The sequence below is a fragment of the Corythoichthys intestinalis genome, chromosome 9 (assembly GCF_030265065.1).
Source record: "Corythoichthys intestinalis isolate RoL2023-P3 chromosome 9, ASM3026506v1, whole genome shotgun sequence".
In the NCBI taxonomy this organism is placed as follows: domain Eukaryota; kingdom Metazoa; phylum Chordata; class Actinopteri; order Syngnathiformes; family Syngnathidae; genus Corythoichthys; species Corythoichthys intestinalis.
The window spans coordinates 50,037,006-50,059,817 of record NC_080403.1 but is presented as its reverse complement, the minus strand read 5'-3'; the positions used below and the strand labels follow the sequence as shown (position 1 = coordinate 50,059,817).

The following is a 22,812-nucleotide window of genomic DNA, read 5'->3' as shown; positions in this document are numbered from 1 at the left end:
CGTTCTCATTTTTGAAACGACACCTTTTGTACTTTCGCCGTTGATCTATACAGAAATAAATTTACAATAAAAACCTCTCCCGTGCTTTATCTACAACAGCGCCTCCAGTTTCACAGTATGGAGCCGACGGCTTTCGCGGCTAAAGAGACTTGCCAGACGTTTAGAGAGGAAGAAACAAAAAAACTAGTATCCAAAAAAACCAAAGAAAAAGCATTTGACATGTTAAAAACAAAGTATCACACTGTACAAGGCTTGTTTGCGCTGCATCTCTTACTTTCAATGTCAAATTAGATGGGGTGCAGATTGACTCGATAGATGGTGGTTAGCTAAGCTAAGCTAGTCACAAGAAGGGCTCTCAGTCCAAATGGATTAGACATGGCATGACTCCTTGTGACTAGCTTAACTTATTAACCGTCAACGGCACTGAGTGAGTTGACCCTCCGGAAAAACTCACCTGTCATGTAAACAATTAAAGCAAACCGAACAGGAAGGGAAAACGGGATATGTGGTTTTTGAAATGTCGTTTGACCCTCGGCGTGCGGCGGAAGACATTTTAGTCACAGGAGAGCGCTCTTAAAAATAACCAGGAAAAAGTCACGAGAGGCCAAGCGAGGTTGACATTCTTTCACTCGCTTTTTGGAGTGAACGTGCACCGTGCAAGAGTGAGACGAGCACAATTAAAGGAGCAGAAAAGTGGGGGTAGAGAAAGAAAAATGTAGAAAAAGGAAGGGACGCCATTTTAAAAAAGAAAAAGGACCACCAAAAGCCTTTCAGTTTTAAGCACGAGAGATACACACTTTTACGTGACGACAGTAAAAAGTACTTCTTGCATTCAATTAACACGCTACGGGTGCATCGCGGGGGGGGGGGGGGGTGGGGGGGGGGGTTTGTGTTTGCATGCGATGAGGTTTTGGTAAAAAGAAAAGAAAAAGAGGTCAAAAATGTACAAAGTGTTTCCGCCGACACTCGTCATCTGGTCTGCGGTGCCGAGGAGTTGGCAAGGCAAAGCGGACAAGATTAGAAGAAGAGTAAGAACGCGTGTGGTGGCCAAAAGCTCCCGACGTGGAGGGTGTAAGGGCGGCGGTTGGTGTTGGGGTGCTGTTCAGTTCTGCTTTTTAGTTATCTGATATCCGAGACGGAGCTCTGGGTGATGCTGTAGGCCGGGGAGAGCTCCCCGCTTATCGTGGCCACCAATGGGGTCCCGTTGCTGGTCAGGCAGCTCTCTTGGAGAGCCCCGAAGTAGGTGGCCTGCACGGGCTTGTGACTTTGCAACAATTGGATGGCATCGTCTATTTTAAACCATTCCCTTTTCCTCCCTGTTGATGAGACAACAGTGGAGAGACAAGTCAGGAAAAAAAATAAAATAAAAACAATATGTGCAATGTACAGGGAGTCCTCATGTTAAGAGTTCCGTTCCTACGTTGGCGACGTAACCAGAATTTCTGTGCAAGTCGGGTTTCAAATTGAAATCGATGTTGTTAATCTTACATTAAAAAAGTCTGGCTGTCAAAATTATCGCGTTAACGAACTGTAATTGATTTTTTAAATGAATCACGTTAAAATATTTGACGCATTTAACGCACATGCCCCGCTCAAACAGATTAAAATGACGGCAAAGTGTAATTTCCATTTGTTACTTGTGTTTTTTGGTGTTTTGTCGGCAATATTTAGTCACAATATATAAATATCAAAATTACAATAACTTGTACTCACATTTATCTTTTAAGAATTACAAGTCTTTCTATCCGTGGATCCCTTTCACAGAAAGAATGTTAATGTTGTCTTGTGGATTTATTGTTATAATAAATACAGTACTTATGTACAGTATGTTGAATGTATATATCCGTCTTGTCTTATCCTTCCATTCCAACAATAATTTACAGAAAAATATGGCACATTTTAGAGATGGTTTGAATTGCGATTAATTACGATTAATCTTTAAGCTGTGATTAACTCGATTAAAAATTTTAATCGTTTGACAGCCCTAAAAATTGGGTTTTAATAAAAAAAGGGGTTTTAATATAACATTTCTATAACTTGTACTAACATTTATCTTTTAAGAACTACAAGTCTTTCTATCCATGGATCGCTTTAGCAGAATTTTAATAATGTTAATGCCATCTTGTTGATTTATTGCTATAATAAACAAATACAGTACTTATGTACAGTATTTTGAATATATATATCGGTCTTGTGTCTTATCTTTCCATTCCAACAATCTGCCAAAAATAAACTGCTGTGTTTCACTGTATACCCTAATCATATGTAAAGCATACGGCGGCTTTGGAAGCTAACTATCGCCATAATAATATTGGAATAAGTTGGGTCACACAATAGTTTCCTGTGAAGATCTGCAAACAGTTTTTGACATTAAACGCTCTCAGGCTCCATCACTAGAGCAGCAGAGTGCTGTCACTGGCGAATATGACACATGAACACCACTCGTCTCAACCAGTCTTTCCTGTTCATTTTGCTTTTGCCGCCTTTTTCTCGTTAATGTTCCGCTTGGGTTCAAATTAGAAGGGCAGGACCAACGGCATGTTTATGTAGTTAAAGAGTGACACTGTGGAAGTCCGGCAGCATACCCGTGTGACAACACCGCTATGCGACGTCAACAACAAAGGCGACCTACTAGTTAAAATAATTTTACAAATTTTATTAAAACGAAAACATTAAGAGGGGTTTTAATATCAGTAATAACATTTATCTTTTAAGAACTACATGTCTTTCTATCCATGGTTCCCTTTAAAGCAATGGCTGTCTTGGTTTATTATTTGTAACATTTTTGAAACTGAATATTTTCTTTTGTCTACTTATTTTGTTGATATTGTCAGAAAACTTAAGACTTCATGCACAAAAGGCTTTAACATGTTGCTGAATGTAAATTAAGATTAGTTTGTCTATTTATAGTTATTTAATTTTTTGGGGATTGCATGTCTACCTCAGATTTTGGGAAATGTTGTGCATTCTGATAACCTCATGTACAATGTTCTCCATTTTGTTAATTGTGCAAGTTTGTGCATTTTGATTACTTCAGGTGCAATGTTCTGCATTTTGTTAACTTTTATTTTTGTGCAATGCTCCTCATATTTGTAAAATGAAGTGTAGTATTTGTCCCCATGCATCTTTGTTTTGACTAAGCTTCAGTTAGCAATTATTTAAGTATTCGATTAATCTATCAATTAGTTTGAATAATCGAGTCATCGGATTAGGAACATTTAATGCATTGCAGGATAAATTTTAGGAGCTAGAAAACAAAGGCTTGCTGAGATTGCACTTTTAAAAGTGCATTAAATGCGAATACAAAATGAAATTCCCAAATATTTTTTCAAACTGCAAAAGAGCATTAATTCATTTAAAAATAAATTAAAATACTAAAATAAAATAATATAAAAAATATAAAATCTAAGCTTCATACGCTATAAAAAAAATAAATAAATGAGGATCTAAGTACAAGAGAACAATTGACTAACTTGCATCGCAAAAGTCCACTAGCTTAAATGCTATAAAATGCTAGCTTTTTTTTTCTTACAATGCTCTCAAAATTGTTCAAACACATATGCCCACAAAAAAACTGCTAAACATACCTCTAAACTAAATCACGAATGAATGAACAATCATATTAGCACAAACAAAACCTCACAACCTTTTGTTGGTCTTTACAGGGAGCAGCTGGATCTAGCCATGTTAGATGAGTTATGTCATATTAACTGTTGCCACGAGGGAGCAGTGTATCCACCCAAATCAATAAAACTAAATGCAAACCATTTCAAAACAAACCATTACAACGCAACTGTGATTAAATGAATCCTCGAAGCAGCAAAATTTGATTAGAAGCCCCCCCCGAATCGAATTACTCGAGTTGATCGATTAATGGTTGATGTGCAAGTTCTTGCAATAAAGATTGGTTAAAGCAACAATTGGTTTGGTCAACTTTCACTCAGGGGCAAAAATCAGACTTTAAATTTGAAAGAAAAAAATGTTATAATTATACATATTGACTGAGAAGAACATTTTTATCGTGATAATTTTTGTCATATCGCCTAGGCCTACGTCCATTTCATTTAAACTGGAGGACTGGCTGTGAATGTTCATCTTTCATTAGATTGGACATCTAGCAATGGCGGCTAAATAATTGCATGAGTGCCCTATAAAAAGTTAAATAAACATTACAATCATGTCCATTTCTTTCATATTTCATTGTATGTCAATATTTGATGTAAAAATTATAAAAGTAATATTCATTTTCTTTTTCTGGTGAAAGAGAAATGAGTATGTAGCTCGCTTAATATTACAAAATGTTCTAAAGAGGGGAAAAAAAGGATTTATAAAGCGGCATAAGCCAGAATGTGATATTCTCCCAAGTAACATAATAACAGTGCTGTTTACCAATGTTGACCGAGTCCTCCCAATCCTCCAGCACCTCCGTCACGATGAGAACGTAGACGAAGGTTCTGTGCTTCCTCTCCTGATTCTGGCATGTGAAGAGGAATCAAGTTACACGACAACACAGTATTAATGGGCCAAACATCGACGGTGAATAAACAGCAGCTCACCTCGAACACACCGACTAAGCGACCCAGCGTCCCTTTCACGCCCGCCTGTCAAATAAAACATCAAAAAAAGTCAAGCCTCTCAGGTATTATTAGAACAAAATTGATCATCCGGACTGCTGAATTTAGATGTTCAGACTCCAATAACCCGATCCGGACTACAAGGTGAATGTTCTATGTCCAGTCAGTCAGCCATTTAATAATTCATACATTACTGTAAGTTGTTGTAACAATGTCCTGGAGAACGGTTTCCATATGTACAAGTCTTAATTATACTAAGTGGAGCACAACAAAGAAAGGTCACTATTTTATTGCTTATAAAAACATCCGTAAAATGGGGGGGGGGGGGGGGGGGGATCACATTGAACCTAATGAATAATGATGATAAGAAGTTGGAAAAAAGAAGCATACCAAAGACCTTCTTGTTCCAACTGCAATGTCTCTATTAGGCCTGTCGCGATAACAATTTTTTTATTTCATAAACTATTGCGATATGCGATATTATTGCACCCCCCAAATTAAAAAAAAAATACAATTACACTGTGAGAATACAGTATGTATTAATAGATCATGTACACCCATTTAAACGCAATAAATGTTTACTCTTAAATTCAAAAATACTTTTTAGGAAATCACAACTAAAAACAATAGACCATGCCTCTTTTAAGTAAAAGACCACAATATTAATACTTGCACAGAAACACAGAAGAAATAAAATGTGTTTTTAAGAAAAATAAAATTCCACTTAATAATTTAAGCATCTAGGCAAATGAAAACGTTTCCCCTCATAGCTTCTGCTATGGCGTTCCATGTGTAATACAGTGGTACCTCTACATACGAAGTTAATTCCTTCCAGAGCTTGTTTGTAAGTCGAAATGGTCGTATGTCGAGCAGGATTTTCCCATAAGAATACTCCGCGACCCTCGTGAGGACGAAGCGGCATGGAAAATGAATGAATGAATAATTCGTTCCACAGCCCAAAAACCCACACTACATCCTTAATAAATACTGCTGTTACTATTGCAAATAGCAATTACAAAGAGCAAAACAAATAAAATATGAATAAAAATCAGAATAACAATAATATAATAATAGCAATAATACAGTACAGTACCTGTAATAATGTAACGAATCGGCTTCTAATGTGGCGGACTTTTTTTTGCTGTACCTGAACGCACCGCAGGGCTGACGGTGAGCAGGAGAGCGCTATTTTACTTTCTGTTTCGATCCTTGCGTCAACAGCAGTGGACACTCGGCGAGTTAATGGAATAAATGATTTGAAACCTGACGAAGCTGGCGATTTCTTCGGCGATTTTATCACAATAAGAACTGTCACCTTAACTTTTAAAGACTGGCGAACGGAGGGGGACTGCCGGCCGAGATCGGCATTCTACGACCCAGTTCATGAATGCACACACCATGTTTATATTTTGCCATCATTCACATCTTCATTTCAATGGTAAGCGTCACCTTTTCTTTTTTATCCTCCACCTGCACTGTCACCTTTTCTTTTTTTTCCTCCACCTGCACTAAACTTAAACTGCACTAAACTAAAAACAGAACTAAAATGCATTTTGCGTAGTTGGTAACAAGGAAGCCGAGGGGATAAATCGCAGCGGAAAAATTGACGCCTTCATTTTTATTTACCGTGCGATAAATGGAATTATTGCATATTGCGACAGGCTTAGTCTCTATTCATATTTGTTACTATTTGCATATAGTCAGTTTGGTGTGTCTTTATTTTTTAATTCAAGATAATCTCTTTATTCATTATTCATTATTAGTTATTAAACTTGCATGATATGTTTGTAATAGAGCTGTCTCGATCACATATTTCTGCACCTGGGTTCGAGTCTGAGTCACCTGAGTTTGAGGATCTGCCGATACAAAGTACCGATCCGATTCCTTGACAAGTTATGAATTTACAGTGCCCTCCATAATTATTGGATTTATAATAATTATAATTATGTGTTTTTTAGCATCTAATATTTTTTTTCTAAATAATATGGGACCTTAATGGAAAAAAAGAGAAAAATCCAACCTTCAATACAAGTGCATTTATTCAGTGGGGAAAAAAATCCCACATAAAGAAATAATTATTTGACATCAAATAATGTGTGTCATAATTATGTGCCACAAAAGATGCGCATGCTGAAAAGCACTCAGGCATGAAAATGGGTCAGGGGTTAAAAAGGTGAGAAAGGTGTGGAGGAAATATGTTCCGGCGTTCTGCCAAAATGTCCGCCGTCGGCAAAACGTCCAACATGTGGCGAATTTGACAATTTTAATTTTCACATAAGGCTTAATATTCGAGTTAACGGGGATTTAATTAGTTGAAGGAGTTGATTTCAACCACGATTGACTCGCGCTAGCTTAGCCACTCCGGAGCCCTGAAACTAACAAATAACTGTCAAACTGCACAGAATGTGTTCAAATCATTTCCAACGACTAATTAAACCCCGGCTAACTCAAAGATTAAGCCTAATGTAAAAAATTCTGAACTTCCCCTTTAAAATAAAGACCATTGAATATGGCCCTTAAAATGTTGTCTATAAAAGTTTTAGAGCAATAAAACAACACAAATGAATAAAATGAACAGGAATCCTTCAAAGTATTTCATAATGGGTCCAAATTATTTTTCGAACAGATCATGTGACTATAGAACCTTAGAGACAGCCGTTTGCATTGCTTAGCCAAAACTACAGCTGAGGAGGCAAGATGGGTATTTAGAATTTCTTTAAACCTAAGCTTTCAAAACCCTCAACAACAACTGAGCTTGAACCGAGGATTGAGCACGAGCAGTATCAAAAAGTCCTGGCTGTCCTGTTACCTGTTGTGCTGTAATTCCAAGTGGTGCTTGAATTGGATGCTTATAGCGGTGGACAGTCTTTTTGAGCCAGTGCAAAGTTTGCAGCGCACGGAGATATTTTTGTTATCTTTACTGGACAAAAATGTGAAGTAATGGCTGTGTTTCCAGTGTGCAAATGCAGCCGTTTGTAGTATATCTCCTGCCTATTTCATTGCATCCTGGCGAGGTAGCAAGGCTATGTTGTTTTGGCCGCAAACTCCCAGCGCTCACGCATCATGGTAATACACGTGACCCTTTTTGTTCCATCCCTGATTAAAAAATGTGACATGTGATGTCACTCCCATGACTACAGTATTCTTCATTCTACACACATTATGGGGCAATAACAAAATAGTAACGCACAGGCATCAAGGAAAGTAATTTTACTCAGATTACTGATTTAGAAAAATGAACGCGTTAGATTGTTCTTTACTGAAAGAAAGTAATCAGATTAGTTACGCATTACGATGCCGCGTTATTGACAACGCTGCTTTTATATTACCGTTAAATACACAAGCTTGACGCTACCTTAACGGGAGCTATTTTTTCACCGGACGCTCCGGCAGTGTTCAACGCAAGCTGCAACGAACGGCAGTAACTTTGTCATACCACAAAATATGAAAACGAAAACCATTACTCACTAAATTCAATATGCTGGCAAATGCATTCATCTAAAAACAATTGGGAGTGATACTTTACCTCCTCCAGCGAATGTGAATTTGTGCTTAGTACAAGATCATCTGTCGCAATTAGCGATCTTTGACGCTCTTTTTTTTTTTCCTCCCCGCATACAAACTTGTTTCTCTCTCAGCGGCTGTGATTAACCTCAATGAAGTTGCTGTCCTAGCTAAGCCTTGCCTATCATTCGTCTTTGTAAGTTTTTAGTAACTTTGTGTATTGAATTTGAAAGGAAAATGTGTGTTTTGTTTTTGACGAACTTTTTCATGAAGCTAAACTTTTGAAGCTACTCACATGTGGAAAAATACGAGTGTACAACGTTTTAAATGTATTCATTTGGTATATTTCAGTTACCACGATTTGAGAGATCAATAAATTGAAGAATTTACGCGTTGCGTTTGGAGTGCTTGTTTTTGGGTTTGCTGGAATAGCGTCACTGACACACGCAGCATCAAACAGGGGAAGGGGTAAGCGCTGCCGCGCCAAGCTAATTCTGGCTGCATTTTCTTCACATGAAAAATAACGAATACTTACTACTGTATGACGGAAAATTTTAGTGGTTTTGTAACCGCGACGTTTTCATAGCATGGTAATCCGTGAAGGTAACTGGCACATGCCTACAAACGACCCCCCCCCCCCTTAAAATTTTTCTCCTCGGATCTACACGATTCACGTAGGTCATCCTTTTTGACTTCAAAACGGCGAATTTCGCCGAAAGGTGAGAGATTTTCATGCCTGGCACTGTGCTGGACGACTGTGCAGAACGACCGGGACCTCTAGTGCATCGGACGTTGCCTTTGAGTCCATGCTGCTCGCGAGCAGAGCCAAAAGAGACTAAAAAAAAATTCATCTTTATGATGCGGACGGCGATGAGGGAAATGTTTAACCGGCTGTCGCGGCCAGAACTGCGTCATCTTTCAGTTAGTTATGTGTAAATAAATTGTTACTTTGCTATCAAAAGCTCTATTTGTCTTGTTGTTTATCTTATTTTGTAAAAGGAAAACATTATTCAGATGTTTGGGATGGAACTAAAGCAAAGAATAGCTGTGTTAAAGTCAAAGCTATGTTTAAAATGTATGCTTTCAAAAAAAGCTCCATTTCTCCGTTTTTCATCAGAAATTGGAAAATTGCTGAAACTAAGCTATTTTCTAATGCTGATTTCTAAAGAATGGAAAAGGATATGAACAAACTTTTTTCTGCTGAAAGAAGAGAGTCGAATCTTTCTTTTGGTGGGTTCCATGTTTATATAGCAATAGAACAGAATTTTCTGTGGGCCTTGCAAAATCAGTCCAAATCCAGTAAAATGGCCGGGAGCAAAGGGCCTTGCTCCGGTGAAAATGGCTGGGAGTGAATGAGTTAAAGGCCTGCACTAACTATGAATATAGTGGTGCTATCGTAAGCTAATTGTATTTCTGGTGGACACCGAGTGGGGGGACTGATGACCGAGGAGAAAAAAGAGGGAGTGAGGGTGGGTCAGAAAGAGATGTATTTGGTGGGGTGGAGCGTATACAAATCAGTAGTGTGAGGTTTAGAACCCAGTATTATGTGGATCACTTGTGTGAATATGTTGACATCCTATTCTATGCTGCCTGATCGCTAATCCCGGCACCGATAGTTTCTCGACTTGAGTGTGCCTAATTGCACCCAGTCATGTGTGAATCCCATCAGACGTGTGATAGTCCTGCAGACAAGTGGAAATGCTGAGCGGGGCCCGCCCTCGGGCACCAGCGCAGCCCATGCCTCCTCCGGCCAACCCCCCCAGGACCCCGGGCAGTCTCCCAGATCGGGTTGCCACCCTTCAGAAATAAGAAATACGGGACGTACCCCTCGCGCCCAAAGCTATACAGGCAGAGAAAAAAAGGGACATCCCAAAAACTCCTAAAATGCATAGAAATGTATCTATTCATTTATATTCCTTATTAGTTCAATACGGAACGCAACATTATTAATTCCCAGTTTTGGATCGTTCCTTATTTTAAGGGACAGGTGGCAGCCCTACTCCCGGACCATCCACGCCCCCCTTTCAGGGAAGGGATGAATTGGTGCCCATAACTCATTCACTGCTATTGACGGCGATAGACGTTAAATTTATTTAAACTGGCAATGCTGGCATTGATTGATCAAGTTTCACTGCCATTGACGGCGATAGATGTCCAATCCAATTTGACAGGGGGGCTGGCAGCGATCCTTTAAAACAAAACAAAAAAAAGGTGAAACATGGCAATATAACAAGGGTCGCGATGCAGAAATCGCAGACATCAAGGAGTGGTCGAGATTTTCTTTTCCATATATTTACCCCTTTAAACCTTTTTTTTCAATTTTTCTTTGTTTGGATCGATTATTTATCATCTAACATATTGGAGAAAATGCGACAGTAACAAAAAAATACAATTAAGCGATAGTTATGAGGTAGATATCTGTGACTTTTTTACAGACGCCATTTTTTCCATTGTGATGTTATTTGTTTAAAAGTTAAAAATATGCGAGTGAAAATTTTTTTAAAGTTTTTTTTTTTTTTTTTCCTAACAAAGTATTAGACAACAATTATTGATTCTAAGCTAAAAATGACAGAGATTTTGAATATGATAATTAATTACCTTAGTTTTATGGCTGGGTTAAAACAAAAGCGGTTGCACGACATCTGTAAACGGGGGTTTTCAGGGTAAAACGGACAAATTAAAAATAGTTTGGGGGCTTAATGCGCCATGAATCTGTTGTGGCAGCATATAGACATATTGTTCTATCAAACACAACAGTTGTTTTGGCTTAAAATACAGCAGTTTTTTTTTAAAGAGGAGTGCAAGAGTTTTCAGTCTAGTCGGTGTTTTCTGCCATATATCGATTCTTGGTAGGATCATATCAATAACCTTTTGGGATACAAAGTATCACAATATATCACCATTTCGATATTTTGTCACACCATGACAGCAATAGACTTCGTGGCATGATTCCTTCTTGCGATGAGTTTAAAGCAAGCTTTTATTGGACATTAACCACCATAAATGTTCAAAATCCAGACCTAACAGCGATTTAGGTGTCAACTTCGGCAGGATCTGATCAGCAAGTCAGTCTTTTTGCTGCTTCTTCATCTTCCAGTTACAGTCTAAAAATAACTTTTGACTGCACTCTCGGTGTCAGTGTTGCACCCTTCGGGCTTGGTAGATCATGTGGTAAGGAGGGAAGGAAAAAAATATAGCAGGGCAACCTGGTCACAAGGATTAAAATTGCTCGGCTTCGTCTCGTAAGACGCGTGAGAAGTGACATTTCACGTTGTGCAACCGTGTCTCGCTTATGTTTAGATGGGGTCAGGGTGTGTGACGGTTAGCATAAACAGAGATTAGCCGACTGATAGAGACGCCGCCTTGATGCTTTAGCGTCAATAAAAAGCTCATCCTGAGAATGATAGTCGAGGCTGGTGTTTGTGCAAAAGTTGACAAGGTTTTAAACAGCGGGTGGAAATGTGCTGGCACGCTGGCAGCATCCAGCAACTAAACAAAGCCAGCGCACACACACGGAGGAGCCAGGATGAGAGATGATATCAGCATCCGTCTTTGTGCTGGACCTCGCACAGAGAATGGGCTTTTTATGGTGCCAAACGACAGACAGCCGGGCGAGAGGATTCAGTGTCTTCGCTCCTATCAAAATGCCAATGCCGTGAACAGCCTGTACAGTCCAGAAATACTTCATTTAAGTGACGACTGAACGTAGTCCCAAAGGCCGAATATCCATTTCAAGAGGGGATTCCCGACTGTTTTGCTGCTGTTTTCCGAACACGCCGATAGACGGAAGAAGCCAATATGATGGAACCTTAGAAAAAAAGAATCCTGACAAAGATGTGAGGGTTTCCACGAATATTACTGACGGCGATGGACGGTGATCACCGTCCCGAAGTTGCTTGAAATATTTACCGTTTTTACATTGTCAACACACTAAAAATGACATACAGTAATACGACTTTCAACACTCACACTAAGGAAACGAAAAAAAACCTGCCTATACTCCGCTAATATTTTTTTCATTTATCAATTTATTGGCTGCTATTGACAGTAGGGGTGTGACAATATATCGAAATTGTGATATATCGTGATACTTTATATCCCAAAAGGTTATCGATATAGACCCCAATCACGTGACGTCACAACTCCGCCCCCCTGACTGGTGCCGCCATATTGTCCGTCAGCTCATCCTGTTTACATAATACCGCTACGTACATTCCTCCTATTACTGCGTGTTTTTCTGCTTGTCTAAGGAATCACCGCCTAGTAATCGAACCCAAAAACCTTCCTGACAATTGTTAACATTGATTAATCAAAATGGTGAAGGCATGTGTGGCGGTTGGTTGCAGTGACAGAAAAGATAAACGGTCATTTTAGTAGTTGCTGTGTGCCCATTGTTAAAGGGGCTAATCTCGAAAGCAGCACGGTTTGTTTTATCTCGGTCCATGCTGCGTTTGTGTCGACAGCCGTTAGACAGCGGTGAAAACATCAATATGATGCCAACACGGTCGCAGACATCATCAGACGAAGACTACGAAGCTCGTCGCCACAGTCGAGCAGCAAGAAGGTGAGCGCAACAACAGGTGTTGTGCCGGAAAATGGCCGCCTTGCGTGAAATGTCCCCCCTGACGGGAGCGACCACACGGAAACGACTTTCTTGTACCGTGAATATGTATTATTTTACTCTGCTTGAACTAATAAATGTCATACCTGTGTGATTGTCATTGGGATATGGTCGTGAAAACCTGTAGACTAATACATTTATGTTCAAAGATGGTTATGTGGCCCAGTCCACGATTTGTTACTAAAATATAGTACCAATATTTTGTGCAATTATTTAAAACTGATCTTACAGTTGTAAATCCCTTACTGTAAGGCGTCCATGAAAACATTTGATGTTTTCACGTCAATAAAGCGTTACAAACAAGCGCTCCCGTCAGGGAGAACATTTCGCGTGGGGCAGCTATTTTTCGGCACACACCGGCCTGTTGTCGATCAAGTTTCATTTTACAGTCGTGACAACGGTGACGCTCAGCTGACTAAATGTCGGTTTATATTCGGGCCGGTGCCGATTTTGGGTACCCGACTCCTCATCGTGACATAAACTGGAGTATGATTGGAAATTTTGTGGTCTCAGGACGAGCTCTGACGCACGGGACGGGACCGGACGGGAGGAAACATCGGTTTGGGCATCAAATATGGATCTGGCGACTGGATTGACCGAAGCTTTTCCAAATAACTGCTTTTATGCAACTCATCCAATGAGTTTACAGCGTCTGAAAGCACCGGGGCTTCCATAATTTGCAAGTGAATTCACCATTAGAAACTACGATCAATGACAATACGGACACACAATGACGGACAATATGGCAGCACAACACAGCGATCACGTGATTGTGTGACGTTGGTGATTGGGGTTTATACTCCTGCTACGAATCGATATAGCTTGACCACTATTGGTGCCCAATTCGTTTGAAGTGGGAAGGATCTCAGCTCAAACAGATTGGACGTTTATTCATGATAAACTCATTACTCATAACACTGATTCTTAGTTGTTTTGTAGAATGATTTCCTGTCCAATGTATCGATAATTGTTGTATCGCCATATTGTGAGATCATCGTTACCGTGGGCTTTGTATTGTATATCATATCATATCATATCATATCGTATCATTCTTATACCACTTATTCTGTCCGATTTTCAGGGCATTTACAGGTCACTTGCTGTTCATTTTAGGGCATTTACAGGTCATTTCCTGTTGAGTTCGAGTCACTGCCTATTAATTTGAGTGATTCCCAGGTCACTCCGTGTTCTGTAACTCAAAATAAACAGGAATTGACCCATAAAATACCCCAAAATCAACAGACGGTAACTGAAAATCAACAGCTAAATGACCTTTAATGGCCCAAAATTACCTCATTGCCTGGCATTGGCTGCCACTTACGCCCATAGACGTTCAATTCGTTTGAACTGGGAGGGTGGCAGCGAATGAACATTCGTTCATTCGCTGCCACCCTCCCAGTTCAAACGGATTGGACGTCTACTAGTGATAAACACATTCCCATTCACAGCAGAAGCTTGTTTTTCTGTTTATTAGTTGTTTGTAGAATATCCTAGAATGATTTCCTGACCAATGTATCGATAATCGTTGTATCGCCATATCGTCAGATTATCGTTATCGTGAGCTTTGTATCGCAAATCGTATCGTATCGTGAGGTACCAAGAGGTTCCCACTCCTAATTGACAGCGATAGACGTCCAATCCATTTGGAGTGGGAAGGGCCGATCGCTGACAGACCCTCCCGGTCCAAATGGAGTGGATGTTTATTGCCGTCAATGGCAATTAAATGAGATCATTCAATGCCTGCCATCCCATTTAGAATGGATTTAATGTCCATTGCTGGAGTTGACTAATCGACAACTAATCAATTATTAAATCAACGCCAACCATTTTGATCGTTGATTAAAAGTTGATAATATTTTTCCAATTGAAAAGAAAAAAATCTTATTCATAATTTACTCTATCAAAATCAGTAAATATTCTCAAATTTCTGTAGAAATTTCTGAAAGCAGATGATTACCTTTTAAATTACCATATCTTCCCGACTATAAGTCGCACTATTTTTCTTAGTTTGACTGGGTCTACACTCTACAACTTCTCAAGTGCGACTCCGATGCCTCCCCGCCCTCAGCCAGTTATGTTCGTTTCGGGGCTATAGTTATCCGAAAAACTTTTAAAATGTTACATTAAAGCTACACAAGGTAACTTTTCAACCTTTATTAAACATTTTCATAACATTTGTGATAATATGTTGACTGACAACAAGTTGAATGGCAACTCTTTATATCTCAAGGGGGTCTGTATCGCTTTCACCGGCACTAATTAACTTTGAGGAAGGTGGCAGGAAAACTGCCACACAAAAAAACTACAAATGTGCTGACTGTTTTATGGCATACGTCACTTCCCTCTTTCCCCATTCATTATAAAGACGGAAGTCGATGCGAACACTTTCGCGCGAACTCTGCAAATATGGCAGAGCAACAAAAGAGACAAAAAGTTTTGTCTGAGGAGTGGGGAAAAAAAGCCCGGCTTTCACTCGCTGGTGAGTTCTGGTGGGGTGGGGGGTAGCCATACTATGCCACTCGGTTGCTAATGTAATAATATGCTATTGTTTAGCCACAACTGGATTCATTACCTAATTACTGTTCATCCTTCACACAGCCGCTGGAAGCAGAAATGTTGTTTAATCCATCTGCAGGCGACGGGGAGATTGAATTTTGATTGATTGACGATTTTACGACACTTTGTGGGTGTGCACTGGTCCTCATGGGAAACGCAGCGCTGGTCCTCACAGGAAACGCAGTCTTCCTTAAGGCAAAACACTACCGCTTTTGTCCACCGGCGTTGCTAAAATCGACCAAAACTGAAAAATTACCAAGTGTTTCTTTAACAGAGGCCTATTTAGTTTGTTGTTCTCCATTTTACTATTATTACTTAAAAGTAAAATGTTTGTTCTTGGTTTTGCTCGATTAAAAAAAAGATGACCCCCAAAATACAATTTATTTGTTTTTTCCTTAATTGTGCAAACTTTGATGCGACTTACAGTCAGGTCAGACTTCTGGTCTGAAAAATACGGTAATCAAATTTACATATAGGTAGTCCCAGGGTTACGAATGAGGTCCGTTCCTACCCTGAATTTCCGTGTAAGTTGGAATTAACCCTTTATGTACCCTTAATTACCCAACTATCCAAAAACATGTATTATACATCATATAATAAAGTGCAGTTCAAATAAGATATTACTTCCCTATGGTAACACCAATCACACCATAATTCTCCTTAGAACTGACATTGATTAATTTGTCGCTGTCAAACTATGTCGTTAAATTTGAAAATAAAATACAATAATGGTATGAAATAAATCAATAGAGACACATTTGCTTACAAAAACATACCTCAACGGCTGCACAATAATACTGAGGGAAATTAGATCCAAATTTTGGGCAATTCAACAAGGAAAACAGCAGCTATTAGTGGCACCGGACCAGCGGTGAAAACAAAAGCTGCTCAGTAAGCGAGCGGGCTAATATCAATATGACAGTGGGGGCATCGCCAAGTCTGTGCTGTTTCCCGTTGAGTTTCTCTGCCTTCTTGAAATCTTAACTGGCATTCACCCGCACTTCCAAACATGAAAGCAACGCTTGAAACTAGCAGAAAATAGCGCTGGCGTGACGTCAAACAAGTCCGAGTGCAACAAAGGAAAGCAGACCGCATATATATACTGTAGTATAATGATACACCAGATATGCATAGCAATTAGTGCTGCAACGATTAACTCGAGTAATTCAATGAGAAAACAGATTCGAATATATTTTTGCTTCTTCGAGTATTCGTTTAATTAGAGTGGCGTTGTAATAGTTTGTTTTGATATACTGCCCTTTAGTGGCAACAGGGAATATGACATAACTCATTTGACTAATTTTTCTTTGAGCTAATGTTTTTTATGCATTCATAATTTTGTTTATAGGTATATTTAGCTGTTTTTTGTGCGAATATGTGTTTGAACGATTTAAGAGCATTGTAAAAAAAAAAAAAAAAAAAAAAAAAAAAAAAAAAAAAAACTTTTGCATTTTATCGCATTTAAACTAGCCGACTTTTGCTCCACAAGCTAGCAAATTGTTCTTTTGTTGTACTTACTCTTCTTTTTTTTTTTATATATCGTTTGAGGCTAAGCTCGGGTATTTTAATTTATTTTTAAGTGAAACTGCAATTCTGCATAGTTTGAAGAAACACTCGGGAATTTCATTTTGTATTCACTTTTAATGCTCTTTCGAAAGTGTAATCTTGAAATGTTCCTAATTCGATTACTTGATTAATCGAACCAACTAGTTGATAGATTAAACGACTAAAATAATCGATAGCTGCAGACCTAATAGCAATTACTGTAAAGATCAACCATTTGAAGCCCAGTAAAACAGTAAATAAGGGGATTTAAACGTGAGCTGATTTGCCAACTAATCGCAAAAACAAAAAAAAAAAAGTTAAAAAAAAGTTAAAAACGTACAAGTCAAACAGCACTAATGGAAAGTATCACTTACCAATTGGGGCATTACACTACATTTTAACTAGCGACTAAGGACTATTACACTTAATCGCTTGTTGAACTTTTGGCTGCCATTGACGGCGAACAACGTCCAATCAATTTTTAATCATTCGAATAACCGTTCCAGTCCAACTCCATTCTATCCCCTTACTGTTGCGCCTGTCCTCATTAAGGTCAGGGGTGATCTGACACCAGGCTGACTTTTGGAGAAATGCAGTACGCACTGCTTAGCTCAGATGAAAACACGAGCAAGACATGAATATGGAAGCTCGCCACATTTGTAAATGGTGGCTTGAGCTGAACCTCGCCGACCTTGTTTGACACCCAAACAATGCTGTGTAACATGATGACGCCAATGGCACTGGCAACATGTTGCTAGGCTCTGCTCTAAACACAACAGTTAAAACAGGGTTTAACTTAAGATTTGGCCTGTCATAAATGTCACAGGACAATCGCCAAAACAGAACAACTTTGTCAACCATTTATGTTTTAGTGAAGTAATCTGATTCATAATTCAGTCTCAAAGTATTGGACGTACTTTGGAAAGTTGAATTCCTGATGTCTTAATAAAACCTTCAGACTGAGCTAGTATTGACCGATATTTTGTGAACAAAGCTGGATTCAGATTTTTGGCTTACACGTTGAAGATAAGAATGCCGCGCAAGCCACAAATTAGTCATCTGGTAGTTTGGAGTCAATTATTCCAAATATAAATGACCTAAATTGAAAATTTTGTTTGGAATGTCAACCAAATTGAAATATTCAGAGCATAATGTTGACCTGTTGGATCTATTTTTATTCATGTATTAATCTTATAATACACTTCCTTCTATGACATACATTTTATGTGTATTGTGCAATAATCTAATTGTAACATGTACCATAATTCTCGCACCGTAAGGCGCCACCCACGAAACGTGACACGAAAACGGCATTTGTTCATAGATAAGCCGCAGCTGTCCTCACTACATTATGGGATATTTACCCCAAAAGATACTAACCAATAACACTTTATTTGACAGAGGCATCATACGACTGTCATAAGACCAAATGAACCACAATAAAGCTTTGAATCAATTGGTTACAAAGCTTCATTGATTCAAGAAGCTTCATTTGACCATCACTGTTACCTTTGGGGAGACAGTCAACCTCTGCTGCTACCTGCTGCGAACACTGTTGTTTTCCAACATGCCTCCTAGCATGCATTGCAGCATTCCAGATGTAAATAACAATCAAAATTAATGTTATGTGCAAATTATTTATTCAGTTAATGTTCCAGTTGTTTCATGAATAGCTAGTTATGGTATATGGTAACACTCACTGGCAGTGACGTCATAAGAATGTCATTAGACAATCATAATTTTGACATCACACTGTCACGAGCATTAAGGAAAGCTTATAATAGATGTAGTGTTATCCGGCAAATTATCTCACTTTTGGATGAATGTAAAAGATCCGAGCTGGACATGAAATGGAGTTAGTAACATAATTTGCCAGATGACACTTGATGACATCTGTCACAAGGATTCAGTAATACCTACGGTAGTGTCATGTCATAATTATGACAGTCTTATGACAGTCTTATGACGCTACTGTCAAATAAAGTGTTACCATATACCATAACTAGCAATTAATGAAACCACTGGAAAAGTAACTGAATAAATAATGAGCACAGAACATGAATTTTGATTGTTATTTACATCTGTAGTGCTGCAATGCATGCTAGGAGGCATGTGTTACATATTAACCCAACAAATTCAACAAATAAGCCGCAATGGACTATAAGCCACAGTATTCAAAAGTGGCTTATAGCCCGAAAAATTATGGTACTTGTTACATGTTTTGATGCATTTTTATGCATTATAAAAGATTTATGTCTGAATTTTAGGGGGCTTGGAACGGATTAGGACATGGAAAACGCGTCTCTACTTAGAGAATTTTCATGTTACAAAACTACTTCCAGGACCAATTAATTTCAATTCATTAATTTCCAATTAATTAAATGCATGCTCGGAGGCATGTGTTACATATTAACCCAACAAATTCAACAAATAAGCCGCACTGGACTATAAGCCACAGTATTCAAAAGCGGCTTATAGCTCGAAAATTACGGTACTTGTTACATGTTTTGATGCATTTTTATGCACTATAAAAGATTTATGGCTGAATTTTAGGGGGCTTGGAACGGATTAGGGCATGAAAAACGCGTCTCTACAAAGAGAATTTTCATGTTACGAAACTACTTCCAGGACCAATTAATTTCATAAGTAGCGGTACCACTGTGTATCTATTAGGTTTGTGAAATACTATTTTAATCCTGTAAATCTGATTTAAAAAAAAAAACAAAATTTCGATTAAAAACAAACAAATAAATAAATAAATAAATAAAAAGGTCCCCCACAGAATACTATGAACACTAATAGAGACAGAGATAGAGACAATCTGGCCAGTGGAATTAATTATTCAAAATATGAGTCATTAACAAAGGAAAATCTTGTACTTCTCAGCTTTCCAAATTACAGTTGGAATAAGTAACCACTGTGTACAAAGCTTGAACCCACCTCCTCACACACTTCCCGAGCAGCAGCGACGTTAGGTTCCTCCTCCGGTTCCATGCCCCCTCCTGGAACTATCCACTTATCGGGATGTCTACTGCTGCTCACCAGCAGCACCTACAAAAGCATCACAAATAGACAATGGTCTTTGTCAATGGCTGAATGGATGCTACGTATTCACACTATGTCAGGATTGTTGCTCAGGCATATTTTGGGAACTTGGACGGAATGTGTGGCAACTCATCAATGAATTAAAAAAGCTTAACATGATTTTTGGAAACTTCATAGGTCAGTTTTTCCACATGTACTTTTTACTAGCAATTTTGTCGTTTGGACATGAGCTTTCTCACGGCTTTCGTAACGACGATGACACATGCGGCAGGTAATCAAACACTATCAAAACAAACTACTAGGTGAGGACGTGTCACATGAACGATGATAAATACTCTCGCACAGGCAAACGTCGTCCAATTTATTCGTTATTTACTGCAAACAGTGCATCACGACCTATGTTGCCAATACTTGGGTACCAGTTAGCAGCAATAACTGTCACCTTTATTTAATACAGTGGGAACGGTGGATAATTAGACGGCTTATCAACGTAAAACAGATGGCGACGACCACTTTGGTGACAACGAGTCACAGCTCACGGCAATCCCGGCTGCCGGCTTCGGTTGCTGGGCAAGAGCCGGCCGGCGGAACCGCATTAGCATTAGCCTGTGTGGGGGGAAAACCCTGATACTGGAGAGCCTTACATAACACTAAGAAAAATATAATCATTATTTCAAAATAGCAATTATGTATAACGTCAAAGAGACCAACTAACACACGCTCAAAGGGTAAAAACTATCAATAATACAGCAGAATGGACGAATATGTTCATTTACAGTTAGTGTTGAGGCTAATGCAGCTAACGCTAGTGTTAACGCGGCCTAACAATTTAGCCACATCCCCGGACTCACCTCCTCCTCCGATTCGGTCCTGAAGCACAGGCAGGCAGCGCGCTTCTTGTAGCCGTCTCCGTCGTACGTCCGGGTCTGGTTTGACTTGAGCTTCATCATCGCGAGGGGGTGCACTTACGTTCAAAAAGCACGGCTAAGTCGACCACGTTCAAAGGCGACGCTTTTAGACGCAAAGTCCTCCTTGGGGAGGGAACCTCGGCGTTTTCACTTTAATAGATATAACTTCTTCTCCGCTTCATTTTCACACAGCTCGGCGCATCCACGGCACGGTCGCCATTACAAGGAGCCACTACGCCCACGACGTAATTTAACCTTTAACAGCGCCGAGGGCGTACGAAAGTTACGTAGGATATGTTCGGGAATAGGTACGGTGGAGAGCGGAGGAAACGCAACACCGTGTGCCGACTAGTGTGACCCGGTGGAGGAAACCGACTCGTTGGGTTCCAACTACCATGCGATAGCTACGTGTCTGCTCCTGGTTTTACTATAAACACAATTTTGGACACTATACAGGCAATTTGTGCTACTTATTAATTCATAATTAATGTAGAGTAAGGTATCATTTTGAGTCAACTGTTTCAGCACCGCAGGTAAATGGACAGCGCCACTTTAAAATGATAGGTGACGTGTTTAAACAATGTTTTTGATACCATTCAAATATAGAAATGTGTAAAAAAGCTCATAAAATTGCGTTTGCAAGAACAAATGTGTTTATTGATAGTGATTGTTTAAAAAAAAAAAATCATGTTTCATGTGAGTAAAATTTAAATTTTGTGAACCCATCAGGCCTCGAGAAGAAAAGCTTACTAGAACAGGTAGAGTATTAAAAAATATTAAATGGTGTTTCACAGTTCCTAAATGGTGGATTAAAAAAATAATAAAAACAGTGGCATTTGAAGGAGATACAGTGAGGAAAATAAGTATTTGAACATTATGCGAGTTCTCAAACTTGAGAATGATGCGAGCATGTGAAATTTTCATGGTAGGTGCTTGTCAACTGTAAAAAAAAAAAAAAAAAAAAAAAAAAAATCCAGAAATCACTGTTGATGATTTTTAAAAACAATTTGTATTATACTGCTGCAAATAAGTATTTGAACACCTGTTTGTTAGTCAGAATTGTGAGCCTCAAAGACCTGTTAGTCGCCTTTAAAAGTCGCCTTTAAAAGTTGCCTTTAAAAGTTAGTCGCCTTTATAAAGCCCACCTCCCCTCCCCTTATTCTCCTAAATATTCTCCACTCCCCTTATTCTCCTAAATAAGGGGAGTGGAGGTGGACTTTTTGACCTGTTTGAGGCGGTTAGCTTCATATAAACACCTGTTCACACAATACACCCCAAAGAGCTGTCCAAAGGCACCAGAGACAGAATTGTAGACCTCTACAAGGCAGGAATGGCTTACGGGGCAATTGCCAAGAAGCTTCGTGATGTAAGATCCACTGTTGGGGCAGTTATTAGAAAATAGAAGAAGGTAAACATGACTGTCAATCTACCTCGGACTGGGCCTCCATGGAAGATCTACCTCGTAGGGTCTCAGTGATTCTAAGAATTGTGAGGAATCATCAAAGAACTGTACAAGAGGAGCTGGCCAATGACCTGAAAGGAGCTGGGACCACCAGTTCCAAGGTTACTGTTGGTGCATGCATGGCACGGCCTGTTCTAAGTTTGCCAATGACCATTTGGATGATCCAGAGGAGTCATGGGAGAAAGTCATGTGGTCATATGAGATCAAAATGGAACTTAATTCCACCCATAGTGTTTGGAGGAAAAAGAATTATGTGTACCATCCAAAGAACACCATCCCTACTGTGAAGCATTTGGGTGGACTCATTATACTTTAGGGGTGTTTTTCGCACAAGGGCCATGTATAGTAAGATTTTGGGGAATAACCTCCTTCCCTCAGTTAGAACGTTGAAAATGGGTCATAACTGGGCCTTCCAACATGACAACGGCCCGAAGCAGACAGCCAGAATAACCGAGGAGTGGCTTCGTAAAAAACATATCAAGGTTTTTGAGGGGCCTACCCAGTCTCCAGACCTAAACTCAAATACTTATTTTCCTCACTGTATGTATACATTTCACAGCCACTGTGTTGAAACACTAACTATGTTTACACTATGTC

General features: G+C 39.2%; 1 protein-coding gene across 1 annotated transcript; it reads right to left on the bottom strand.

Moving 5' to 3' along the window:
- Positions 1–169: 169 nt before the first annotated feature.
- nudt3b (nudix (nucleoside diphosphate linked moiety X)-type motif 3b) lies at positions 170–20,986 on the bottom strand. Its single transcript, XM_057846569.1, has 5 exons — positions 20,697–20,986; positions 19,741–19,851; positions 4,557–4,601; positions 4,390–4,474; positions 170–1,316 (listed from the first exon to the last, which is right to left on the bottom strand). Exons 1-5 carry the CDS (start codon positions 20,793–20,795, stop codon positions 1,120–1,122), a joined length of 537 nt encoding a protein of 178 aa, XP_057702552.1. The 5' UTR covers positions 20,796–20,986; the 3' UTR covers positions 170–1,119.
- Positions 20,987–22,812: the final 1,826 nt, after the last annotated feature.

Coding starts and splice junctions, on each gene's coding strand:
- nudt3b (XM_057846569.1), bottom strand. CDS start 20,795: ATGATGAAGCTCAAGTCAAACCAGACCCGGACGTACGACGGAGACGGC. Junction 19,852..20,696: donor GGACCGAATCGGAGGAGGAG/GTGAGTCCGGGG, acceptor ATGCTTTTGTAG/GTGCTGCTGGTGAGCAGCAG. Junction 4,602..19,740: donor CTCGGGAAGTGTGTGAGGAG/GTGGGTTCAAGC, acceptor TTTATTTGACAG/GCGGGCGTGAAAGGGACGCT.